An 11,839-nucleotide genomic window follows, 5' to 3' on the forward strand; every position below is an offset into this window, starting at 1 on the left:
AAAGCGACTGGGCAGAAACACACAGCTATTGATGGTCAAATGAACCAATACCTTCACATTTCGTCTCTTTCAAATACGAAGGGAAATCATAAGGTAATGTTATTATTGAATTAGAGGCAGAATCGTCCCGTTTAATACACAAGCATGTAACAAAAGAATGTGGGTATCGTCAAAGCCAGATAGGACCCCAAGCAAAAATGGGGAACAAGCGAGTGGAAAGACACAAGGCTATCCGGCCTTGTGGTGTCTCCAAATACATAGATATTGTTCAGCGTCATTAGCATATTCTCATCAGAAACCAGGCAATGGTCCTCTCCAGCGCTATCAAGCCATCAAATCATGTGGCACACCGCACCTAGATGTTTTCGACCACGCGCGCATTCATTGCACGCTGGAAGCCATCATCAGGCTGTTGGTATCGACTAGGGCCTTCGCCAGCATTCTCTGCCGCGGCCATTTGTTGCTGCACAGTCTGGTTCATTGCCGGCAAAAAGATGACTTTGCTGTTGGCTGTCTTGGCCATGGCTTGCATCGCCTCGAGATAGCGGATTTGCATCGCAGGTGCAGAGGACAAGATATCAGCGGCCTAAAATGGAGAGTTAGCTCATGTCGAGTACTTTGATGAAATGGAATATTTACCTGACGCATCAATTTGGCCGACTCGACTTCAGCACGAGCAGCAATAACCTTACTTTCACCGATACGCTTCGACTGCGCAGCCATAGAAAGAGAGTCCTGCAAGTCTTCGCTAAAGATGATGTCCTTGATGAGCATGGACTCAACCTGGACACCCCATCCACCAGCAACGTCCTCGATTATCTCTGAAGTCGACTGAGCGATCTCTTCACGGCGTTCAATAACGTCCTGCAGAACTCTTGCGCCGATGACATGACGCAGTGTAGTCTGAGTACGCTCCACGAGTGCCTGGCGGACATTGGAAATACCAAATGCGGCTTTGTGAGGAGAAACGATCTGGTAGTAGATCACGGAACTGAGGTTCAGGTTGACATTGTCCTTGGTCATGCAGCTCTGACGGGGCACTTCGACGATCTGGATCTTAACATCCACCGCTGTAAGATGCTCGCTCAGTGGGTTCACTTTGACCAGACCGGGATCGACGGAACGTTCGAATCTGGAAGAACATCAATCAGGACATATATTCTAGAGTGATCGTCGTGGGGGTTCACGAACCTTCCGAATCTAGTGATCAGGCCGACTTCACCCTGCGCGACTGGTTTGAAGGGGTTGGGGCAGCAGAAACAGCATGGAATGGCACCCAGGCAACCAAGACATTCACCAAGTCCGTGAACTAATAGCGACAAAGGTCCGTTAGACCAAAAGAGCTTTGACGGTGTAATATAGGTCAAGGTCGAAACTCACTGAATGAAGCGTACCATCCATGCGCATCGGGGTTATCTTCACCGTGCTGGATTTGCTGCGCATACTTAGGTTGCAGATCGTCCAAGCGAGCTGGTTGCACATGAACCAGACCCGCACCAGGTGCGCGGGCAGGGTTAGTAGGTTGCTGGGCTGGCGCCTTGCCGTTGACATCTGCGCTTCTTTCGGCTGACATTTTCAGCTACTGGTAGGAGAAATTGCAGGTCGTAGAGTAGTGTACAGTGTGTAGCGGTAATCGGATTAGAACGGTAACCTAAGCTCGCAGGGGAACGGAATAGCAATTATTTGAAGCCAACGAGAGAGATAAACAGGGTGCGCTGAGAAGGGTTCACAGCTGCAACGGCAAATATTGATAGAAACTAGCAGTCGGAATGATGAACTGATTGAGAGGGATTTAGAAATATGACATCGGAAGAGGGGAGTGAGGGGAATTAAATACCACTGACCAGCTGCAACCTTAGTTTCACGACTCAACCACTCGACGGCAGGCTTCCCGTAGGGTAGCTAACACAATGAACTACTCACATCCTACATCTACTGTGAACTCAACTCACATGTTCTCCGCAGCGGTGGCTGTGGGTCGCTAGTTTTGGTCCTATGGGACCTTTTGGGGGGCGTCTTGGCTGCTTGGTTCCTAAGTTGGACCCTCTTCTTAGCCCATTCCTTCTGGACGCCTCGTGTCCTTGATCCCTGAGGCTTCCCGCCCGCCAGCTGTAAATTTACTACTTGTTGTTGGAACCACTCAGGAGCTCTTACTCCGCCTCCCAAGGCTGAGCAACTTAGAAGGCCCCAATCCGTCCATATAGTGCAGTTTTGTCGCTGAGGATACTCCTGATTCTCTCACTTATCCAGACTCTGCCACGCTTACGGTCAACGACGACGGACCAATCTGCGCCAATGTCTTAGACTGTGCCCGAGGCCGAAAGGCGCGTGCCAGAGAGGAAGTACTAAACGCGCTAAGAATTGGAACTCACCTCTGATATTTCGACGCTACGCTGCTAATCATGCAAATTACATCATTCTAGAAGACGAAGACGGCTATGCGGCAAGCAGGCGAACCACATAAGTTCCTTCCACCAACCATACTAAGGATTGGGGTTACTAGCACGATAGGGCAGCATATGGATGGGACCACTCAGTTAAATTCAATGTGCTTTGATCAACCTGGCAAGCATACCTTTCTCTCCCTGTCGTTGCCCCGGCATCGTAGTACCGTCCTGTCAACATCCACGTGAGCTCTTCGGTCTTTCCATCTGGTTTCTAGTGACCAAGATCCCGCCGGGTTGACCCATGGCTCTAAAGCTCACAGCCCTCTCCGACACTTCGGTCGGCGATCTCGTGTTGAGATCAGCAGGCGAAGGATTAGGTTTGTGCTGTGCAATCACCCCAAATACAATGGTGGTGCTTACCGTTACACAGGGGATGACAACATCACTCTTGACCCGTAAAATATAGTATGCGCCCTACTTGCGCTATACTTCTGCTCGGCATAAATGATCCGATAGACAAAGAGCTTGTGACAGTCTTGCTCTTAATTGGCACCTCCGTCGATCTACGGTGAGGCTCTTATGGGCAGAATAAGGGCTCACGGGCCCCCACCACCTATTTAGCGCCAAGTAATCGGGCGCACTGAGGCAGTGCTTCCTTTGCATATTGTGGGCCAAGGCTCAACTGACCCGGCACTGGGCGATCGAGAGGGAGGCCAATCACCATGTTACCATACTTCCGAGAATCATCTCTTACACCTGATTCATGAGTTAAGTAGCTCAAAGAGAGACAGAGGAACTTATACTCGAACTCAGCACGGCCAGGGTGCTCTTGCTGAGTTGCTAACAAGCAGAAGAAGAGAGATCCTTCCGTAAAACGCGCGCGCAGTTATCTATCTAACTAGATACGGGCGGTATGTCTTCATGTACGTTCTAGTATAGGACTATTGTCCTATCCTTCCCGGTTTTGTAGGCTGATTTATGTATGGGTGTAAAGATTATAAAGAATACACCCTCAGAGAGATAGAAACCTACAAAGTTCTCACCATACTCGGTATATAGACAGCGAAGGGAGGTGATATATATAAGGATCAAGCTGTTTGTAGCCTCCCTAGATTTGGTTGAATATACTTACCCTCCTCCCCGGGCACTGGGCATATTTTTCATTAACAAACCTCTTCTTTCGCATGGTCAGTATCCAACAGTCATGGGAATCAAACCTACCACACTATTTACTTAAGCATCGACCAGAGTGTCATGCAGGATGCCTACCACTACACCACCCGGCCACCCATAAATAGCTCATAGGAACTACTGTAGGGTCTGGATGAGAGTATCTCATTCATAAGCTGTTGTCGTTATGTAAAGGACAACAACAACTTCAAGCGTGGTGACTACTGTACTACTATCTACACAGCAAGTATGTCTGTCAATCACAGATAAATCAGGCAATTCCGCCAGGGACCCTCAAATTAGCCGGTGGGTCCTTTGCATACCTCCGTCGGCGCGCATACTTCCGTTGAAGTGTTATCATTACCACAACAGGAAATTGGTGTAGACACGCTGAGTCCGAGTTTCGGCTTAAGGTCCAGTATGCGGCCTCATCCTTCTCTCCTATGAATTTGACATATTGCGTCAGTGATAATCATTCAACTTACAATGTAACTGCCCATTGGTAAGAGCGGGTCCTTGAATGTTGGCGCTTCTTCGGAAGATAGGAAGCCCCGATAGCTTGCACCAGATCATGCATTCTGCAGGATCTTGTTTATTCTGTGTAGCTTAGACAAGTGTAGCTATTTATTGTTAGGACAAAGGCGAGATTACCAATGTCTTACTATGGTGTACTACAGGGTCAACTAGACTATGCTTCGTGATCGAAGTTGTAGGGTCTAGATCGCAGCTACACATGAAGCTTTCAAAGCCGGTAATAATATCAAAATATGAGGTAATTTACGTACAAGAGCATCATTGGTCTAGTGGTAGAATTCATCGTTGCCATCGATGAGGCCCGTGTTCGATTCACGGATGATGCACATCTTTTTCTCATCGTTTTTTTTTTCTTTTCTTTTTTTTTTTCCCGCCGCTTTTTTTTTTTTAGAATCCTTCAGCCTTGTTTGTCCCATCTTTCCCTGTTAGTCTATCAAGTTAATTTTGTTTCTAGAGGTCACATTTTGAGACAGGGGCGCTCGCCTGACTTGGGTAGACATCGTAACTCAAATAGATCTTATAAGATACAATGGAATCTTCATTATTGACGCAGAGAAAAGGAAATTGGGCTAACGTCTCCCTTTTGCGTTTTTCGAGTTGATAGTCTCGCCAGCCCTTTGGCGTCAATATTCAAAGCCCTCTGGGGCGTTTCGATTAGTGACATGTCGCACAATGTCGCGAATCCAGGCCTAAGGCCACTATGGCCTGGGCCCCGGGGTACGCACTTCAACCAATCCAGCAGGTACAGAATGGAGTACCCCTGTTTTAAGATGACGTAAGATCGAGTTCTGCAGTCTTCATTGAAACGAATGTATCAAAATTGGCGTGATACAACGTTCATTAGATAATTTAGTTATTCTACTTCATTCCGTAGTAAACTGGCGCGTCCTTGAAGTATGGAAGCTTTAGGAGATGTCATACTTAGTGGAATAAGTCAGAAAGCTCAATGTCCTTAAAAAGCAGAACGAGAGCAAAGCCAGCCGCAAATTAGCAGACTGATAGCCCCGATTCGGTTTCAGATGAGCGCACTCCTCCTTCCTCCCACCACTATTGCTCCATTTTTGACGCCCGCCCCTTTGTCCTTGCCATTGTACACAACCAATTATTCTGGGCATTGCAGGAACCCCGCATCTGACCTTTCAATGCTTGGAGTTTCTTCTAAAATAGCAACAATTGCTCAGCCCTGCTTAGTCATCTACCCTGAACCCGAAAAGGCGCAAGCGGAGAATCCCTGAAAATCGATCGACGAGAAGACTGACCAGGGGATTTGCATGGTGACAAGCATTTCCCTCCTGTTCCTCAAGCCGGAGCTGGTCTCCCCATGCCTTTTGGAGATTGACGATGAGTTCGTTCCACAACTTGGTGCTACAGGCAAAGAAGGCGCGCGCTGTCATCAATTACAGAGGAAGGAAGTCGGATGCCAAGAAGAATAATCTGTCCAAGCATGCTGCAGGCTCATCATCAGTGTCCTCGTCAGTGTACGTTGTGTGCCCCTCATCGCATCCCGTGTTCTATGCTCAAAACGTAAGGCATGTCCATCGCTAATCTACGTGTTGTACATTCATAGTGTGGAGCTAGTTCCGACGTCTTCCCCCTGGGATCTCCTCCCAGTCGAGATTCAGATCAAGATATTCGCCCACTGCGGTGTCACGGACTTTCTGCCCTTAAAGCTTGTCTGCAAATCATTCTATCTACTGCTTAACTCGCAGGAACAATGGATCACCCGGCAATACCTCCGTCAACGTCGCCATGGAACACTCCCCTCCCCGATAGATAGCGAAAGGACCTATACTCGGAACCCGGAGGATGATGCAGTATTGCTATCAGATTTGTTTCCACCCGCGAAGAGCGCTAAGGGTGGCCACATATACACTTTCAAGTATATATCCGGCCTGCGTCGCCGGCAGACGCTTTGTACAAGACTTTGCTGCTACCTCGCGGACCGTGTCATGGACCGGTTTGTGCACAGCGAACCGGCGTTCATGAAATCCATGTTTGCTTCCAAAGCCGATCGCTGCGTCTTCGTGCAAAGGACGACTGCGCGCTTATGGTTTCATCTCACTCCACTCATGTAAGTATTGGCCTCCCAGTCGTCCCCTTTAGTGCATCTCTAACGCACTCCTCTTCATACAGGTATTATGCTCTATACTTCCTTGAGACATATGCTCTTGCCAGGCGAGAGCAGACTAATGTTCTCCTGCGTGACTGGGAAGCTGGACGCTTGCCAGTTCCTGTACCCCCACACATCCGTAGAGCCATGTACCGGGACTTGCAAGTAAAGATAATCAGATCACCTCCTTTTACTGACACCCCTACCCTCATAGCCACGCATCACTGCATGCAACTTCTAGTCTCATACTTGCGGTATACTGTACCACCGGATGAGCCTACAGTTTCGGATGACAGTTGGATTGGATCCTTGCTTACAGTGTCGCCATTCCTCCGAATAGTGGAGTACTTCTCCGCTGAAATCGGAGATGGCGGCAATCAGCGGATGCAGCGAAAGGACTTCATGCACAATTTTCATAACGATATCACCCTAAATGAAAAGGACGACATCAACATGTTGGTCTTCCAGAATGTCCCGAACGTGCATTTGCATGGTTCCGTGGAAGATGTCTGGTTCGATGTTGTGAAGGAGGAATTGGCTCTAAGAAAGGCGGCGCCGCATCATGCAGAGCGCGTCATGGTTTGGACAGGGTTGCCTGTCCTGTTCAGCTGCCAAGACTGTCGAATTCCAGATGGATGGCGTGCATAATGCATTCTGTCAGTTTAGCAAGCATTGCATTCTTTGCATTCACAAGGCAAGGCGTTTCATAGGGGTTTTGGTGTACTCCATGGCGAAGAATATATCCATCTTCATGGCATGAGCTCTTTGCTCGTCTAGGTGTTACTCTTTTGACATAACAAATTTTGCAGCGGCTACTACAAATGAATGGAGATTTCTATTATCTTGGTATTGGTCCATCAAACTGTAACAAGTATGCATTCCTCATTCCAATGTAAACTAGCCCTATGCCCTATGCTACCTTTCTGGGAGAAGATGTTTGCATTGTTTGTTTGATAAGATGCATCGATTAGAGAGATAGTCGCGCCGCGGGCATTCTGCTCTCCCGACCATGTAAACAGCTGCCGCATCATTTACTGATCGACAAGCTCCCAAGGGAGCATCTCTTCCAATTGTGCTATACTAACACCATATGTGATGAATGTGATATACCATCCCTTCGTATGCATCAAACACCTTCAACCAGCCTCACGATACCACAATGATGCAAACAAGCCTACTAAACACCTCATGGACACTCCACCGTCTCTCCCCTCTCCACCACGGAAGAGACTTCGACAGCCTTGTCAACAACCCCGCGGCTCTGAAGTTCTACGCGACCCGACTACGCGATCAAGTAACCGCAGCCTCCTTTCCGATTGCCCTCCAATCCACCGGTCCACTGCCCACAACAGACGACGATACCCTCTCCCGAACCGGCGCGCTGCAATCCTGCACCTGGGAACCCATACCCAGTCTCTCATTCTCAGACATTGAACACGAACGCGACCCTGAAAATGGGTCTCAGACGTCGAACGGACCTCGATCCCGAGCGCGGACTCAACGCTCAGCACCAGCCTCACATACGTCCTCCAAAGAGGGCAGTGGAATCCTCGTGAAGCTAGAGTACGAGAACGCAACATACAAAGCAGCTCTTCTCAGCTTGTCCTCTCTTCCTACAATCCAAACCGAAACCACTCCGAAACCTCGCACTCGTCGAACCCGCTCCCAGACTCAAACACATGCTACGCACCTACCGCTCCTTCTAACTCGATTTCCTGCTCCTCTCCGACAAACTTTCGTCTCCTTTCTCTCTTCGACCTTCGACACGTACTGTTCTCCGCTTCGCCTCCCCTCGCGATTTATAGGCACAGCTTTGAACACATACATAAACACATTGAACTCCGAAGATGGATCCGGCCCTATGAACGCAGTCGAGATTGTCAAAGAGCTTCATCTCACGCTATCGTTCCCTGCCTTTGCTGCGCCGGATTTACGTACTTTGAACATCACGGTACCGCGAGAGTCGTTGAGCGGGTTCCTTGGTGCTGGAAATAACGGAGACGGAAGTGAGTCGGACGTGCTGGCTGTGCTTAGTGCATACCTTGAGGAGCATTTGGCGATGAAGTTTGATTTGACCGGTGGAAAAACGGAGCCCACCCTCAAGGGACAAGATCATGTGCGTCTTGCGCGGATCGCTTGTGGGGGATTCGTGCTCGGTGGAGATGGGAAGCTAAAGCTGGTTGCGTCGACACCAGCTGGCGAGAACGGCGACTCGGATACCGCGGCTGGTCGGAGTAATCATCTTGCATTACGTGCTTGTGAGGTGTTACTTTCCGATATACTGCGCAGAGCTGAGATGAACGAGGACAAGGACCAGAAACCCTAATGAATCAGGACTACAAGGATCTGCATGGACAAGCGCACACCGAAGAAAATCGCTGATGATACTGATTTCAAATGCTACCAACAACATATCTAACGGATGCTGGGACTATACATTCTAAACGTCTGTCTTGTATCGTGCAATGTCGTGAATCGTTTACAAGTTCGGATCATGACCAGGTAGCACACCTATATGAGAGAAGCGCCGGGCTTCACTTGTGGTTGAACCTTCAAGGTTCCGATGTACGGCCTTCGGATTCAGCGAGCCGAAGCGCCTCATCGACTCCAGGGACAAAATGAGACATGCCTCCGCATCGGTCGACTATGCCGCTTCTTTCGAACATGCGGAAAACGCTGCGATTCGAAAGGCGACAGAAGTAAACGCTTACTCCGAGATTGATGTAATCATTCACAATCTCGGAGAGGACCTGCGTACCGGAGCCATCGATGCTCGTGACACCGTGAACGTCAAAGATGACGTTCTTGTTCGACTCTGGGGGCCGCAAGCGTGGAAGGGACGGGTGTGCGCTATTGGAGCCGTAGAACTCAAGACGGCGCAAGCGATTCTTGAGATCGCCAGTGTTGGCGAAGGTGAGCGGCTCGGGGATCTTAACAACAAGGGCGCCGTCAATGAGCTCCACATTTTCTGCGTGCATTTCGGCGTTGTCGTATTGGTCGGATGTCCCAGCTATTTTCCCGAGAATTTGAATGCGAGGCTGGGTGGAGTGACGGATTAGGATCAAAATTGAGAGCCCAATGCCAAGCGCGATACCCAGCTCCAGCGAGTAAAATATAGTGGAGACGAAGATGAGAAGCATCAATGCAAGCTCTGTCCAACCACGCAGCCGGATGAAGAAGGCGACGTCGTGGGGACATTCCTCTATAAGACTGTATGCGACGACCGATATCGTAGAGCATAGGACAGCTTTCTGTGGCGGATATCAGCACATGTCTTACCCAGTAATACTCGGGGATTGGAGGAAAAAAAAAAAAAAAAAAAAAAAAAAAAACCCACAGGAAGATAATATAAATATGGCAAAAGCACCATAATAACAACGAAGGTGATAACACTGAGGAAGATACTGCTCATAGGGGAGCGTGCTCCCGTAGAAGCGTTGACTTTACTCCGTCCGTATCCGCCAAAGGCAGGGAGAGCCATAAAGCAGCCCCCAACCACATTAGCAACGCCCAGAGCAACCATCTCCCTGTTCGCACTGACAGACATGCCTTGGACACCGTCTCGTCTCTCCCCAAGGCCCTTGGCGGCAACTGAGGACTCGAAGAAGCCAAGGATAGCAATGATGAACGAGGTGCTCATTGCGGTGCGCACATGTTGCAAATGTTTGAGTTGGAAGGGCCACCTGAATGCGAAGAGCCCAGTGGCCGTGTTCTGGACTGAGCCTAGAACTTCCAGCCCCTGCTCGTACCATCCAAGACGCCAGGTCAGGATGGCCGAGAGGATCACAACAAGGATACGGTCAGGAAAGTAGACGACCTGAGGGTATCGTGGTTCCAGTGCTTTTTTGATTGTCCTGTGGGCGCAGGGTCAGCGATGATGTATTTCCTTTTATGGGCTTGGTGGGGTCTTGGTACATACCGAAAAAGCATGATAATTGCAAAGCTACCGAAGGAGACAGCAGCTGTAAGACCATGACAGTTCTTGATATTCTCAGCGAGGAAGACAAGCTTCTGCACTGTGCTGCCATGGCTGACACCGGCCTCTTTGGCCAAATCTGCCAATCCAACCTCCGGGATGAGCTGATCAACAAAGATGACAAAGCCAATGGCAGTGATGAAACCTCTCAGAAAAGGTCGACTGAGTACATTATCCAGGAAACCCAGCCTAGTCAGTCCAGCGACTAGTATCATGGCTCCTGCCATGGCAGTGGCTATGCCTACAACCATTGCGCTTGCGGCCTCATCGTCCTCCTGCGAGTGGCCTTGTTTAACGCTAGTTTTAACGATTGTTCCTGTCAACAGCGACCCAGCTGCTTCCGGACCAACAACGAGCAGAGGACTGCTTCCCAGGATTGCATAGAGCAGTGGCATAAAAACGAATGAGTACAGGCCGTTGATTGCTGGCGCGTGGGCGAGGTTTGAAGCCAAAGATAGCGCCATGGGAATATAGATTGATGCGATTGTCAAGGCTGCGATCAAGTCGCCTCGGAGGAAAGACCAGCGATATTGTGTGATCCAGTTGAAGAACGGGATGTAGTATGAGAGGTACCTGTGCCTCAATCAGTCGTTTCGTCCTGAATCCAAAGCCGAGAGGCTGTATAGTCCAAACCTACATCGTCTTATGGTTCTTCACAGGCCATGCCAGACCCGACCCAGTCCTGGGAGGCAGGTTCTCCGGTCCTTGTACAAATGTTGGATTTCCGTTCCCATTCCGAATATGTCCTTCAGGGCCACCGTCAACCTGCGGCGTCGATAAACCATCTCTCGTACCGTATGCGGGACCTCCTTGACCATCGTCCAATTTCAACAAGCGAGTTCTATCATTCGGTTCTAAAGTCTCGGGAACCCGTTCAGGCGGAGGATCTGCAGAGCTGTTTGACAGAGGTGCTCGGAAGAAGCCCGCAAGCCAGTCCCGCAAAGAGCGGTGTTCGAGATGTCCGCCCTGCGGATTGGGATCGGTCATGTTGATTCGGAGAAACCCGGAGTGAAAAGCACGATCGAATCAAACAGACAATGCACGCTATAATGTCGCAGAAAACGCCATAAGGAATGGCGACTTCAGCGGCGAGGTAAGATGGGGGGGCGGGGAAAAAGGAAGCACAGTTGTGGTTGAGCGATTTGCGAGACACGATTGCTAGCGCAAGGAGCGGTGGCTGTTGGCTAAGATAAGTCCATCGTTAGTTAGCGGAATCGTAAGTTTTCGGACGAGGCAAGCAGGCCCTGATTGGCGGTGGAACTGAAAGTTCTGAATACCAAGATCTTTTATTTTGCAAGGCTGATGCACGGGCAGAGTTTTACCCTGCAAGCTCTCTCTCTATCTCTCTCCGATCTGGCAGAAAGTAGAGACAGGCGTCGATGACGTTCGGACCCTGAAGATAAACATTACTTAAAAACTGGAGAACAACCCACTCCTGGCTTACATAACTTTCTTTGTTCTCCCTTTATCCCATTCCGGTATGTGATGATGCCCTCTGTCTGTAATTGATTTGAGTAATCCAATAGTGCCTGGGATACTTAATATTTTAATTATTAATACATGAAATACAAGAATGGCATCCAACTGAGAATGTTACACAAGCAATCTGCATGTAATGCTTACACAATTGGTTGCCTTATACCCAGAGGGTCGTTGTTCTAC

At 49.3% G+C, this 11,839-nt stretch overlaps 4 protein-coding genes and 1 non-coding gene across 5 annotated transcripts; 3 read left to right on the top strand and 2 right to left on the bottom strand.

Annotated features, from left to right (window-relative positions):
* Positions 1 to 81: 81 nt before the first annotated feature.
* BO83DRAFT_380956 (slipin family protein) lies at positions 82 to 1,842 on the bottom strand. The gene is made up of 4 exons (XM_025531874.1): positions 1,381 to 1,842; positions 1,192 to 1,309; positions 640 to 1,132; positions 82 to 586 (listed from the first exon to the last, which is right to left on the bottom strand). Exons 1-4 carry the CDS (start codon positions 1,571 to 1,573, stop codon positions 356 to 358), a joined length of 1,035 nt encoding a protein of 344 aa, XP_025385059.1. The 5' UTR covers positions 1,574 to 1,842; the 3' UTR covers positions 82 to 355.
* Positions 1,843 to 4,346: 2,504 nt separating this feature from the next.
* On the top strand, positions 4,347 to 4,417 carry BO83DRAFT_t210. The gene has a single exon. It is a non-coding gene; the product is annotated as a tRNA-Gly (tRNA).
* Positions 4,418 to 5,148: 731 nt separating this feature from the next.
* Positions 5,149 to 7,045, top strand: BO83DRAFT_380958 (F-box domain protein). The gene is made up of 3 exons (XM_025531875.1): positions 5,149 to 5,569; positions 5,659 to 6,162; positions 6,225 to 7,045. Exons 1-3 carry the CDS (start codon positions 5,433 to 5,435, stop codon positions 6,847 to 6,849), a joined length of 1,266 nt encoding a protein of 421 aa, XP_025385060.1. The 5' UTR covers positions 5,149 to 5,432; the 3' UTR covers positions 6,850 to 7,045.
* A 315-nt stretch (positions 7,046 to 7,360) lies between these two features.
* BO83DRAFT_366901 (uncharacterized protein) lies at positions 7,361 to 8,527 on the top strand (the record flags this gene model as incomplete). The annotated part of the gene is made up of 1 exon (XM_025529742.1): positions 7,361 to 8,527. The coding sequence occupies one exon, from the start codon at positions 7,361 to 7,363 to the stop codon at positions 8,525 to 8,527; it is 1,167 nt and encodes a 388-aa protein (XP_025385061.1).
* Positions 8,528 to 8,753: 226 nt separating this feature from the next.
* On the bottom strand, positions 8,754 to 11,164 carry BO83DRAFT_391601 (SulP family inorganic anion transporter; the record flags this gene model as incomplete). Its single annotated transcript, XM_025532908.1, has 4 exons — positions 8,754 to 9,452; positions 9,539 to 10,055; positions 10,121 to 10,750; positions 10,815 to 11,164. The coding sequence occupies 4 exons, from the start codon at positions 11,162 to 11,164 to the stop codon at positions 8,754 to 8,756; spliced, it is 2,196 nt and encodes a 731-aa protein (XP_025385062.1).
* Positions 11,165 to 11,839: the final 675 nt, after the last annotated feature.

This window comes from Aspergillus eucalypticola, assembly GCF_003184535.1.
Source record: "Aspergillus eucalypticola CBS 122712 chromosome Unknown BO83scaffold_24, whole genome shotgun sequence".
In the NCBI taxonomy this organism is placed as follows: Eukaryota; Fungi; Ascomycota; class Eurotiomycetes; order Eurotiales; family Aspergillaceae; genus Aspergillus; species Aspergillus eucalypticola.

Bases quoted from the DNA above. Each gene is read 5' to 3' on its own strand.
- BO83DRAFT_380956 (XM_025531874.1), bottom strand. From the start codon at position 1,573: ATGTCAGCCGAAAGAAGCGCAGATGTCAACGGCAAGGCGCCAGCCCAG. The intron at 1,133-1,191 runs GTTCGTGAACCC...ATGTTCTTCCAG, and splicing joins CTGATCACTAGATTCGGAAG to ATTCGAACGTTCCGTCGATC. The intron at 587-639 runs GTAAATATTCCA...TCTCCATTTTAG, and splicing joins CGGCCAAATTGATGCGTCAG to GCCGCTGATATCTTGTCCTC.
- BO83DRAFT_380958 (XM_025531875.1), top strand. From the start codon at position 5,433: ATGAGTTCGTTCCACAACTTGGTGCTACAGGCAAAGAAGGCGCGCGCT. The intron at 5,570-5,658 runs GTACGTTGTGTG...GTACATTCATAG, and splicing joins TCATCAGTGTCCTCGTCAGT to TGTGGAGCTAGTTCCGACGT. The intron at 6,163-6,224 runs GTAAGTATTGGC...CTCTTCATACAG, and splicing joins TTTCATCTCACTCCACTCAT to GTATTATGCTCTATACTTCC.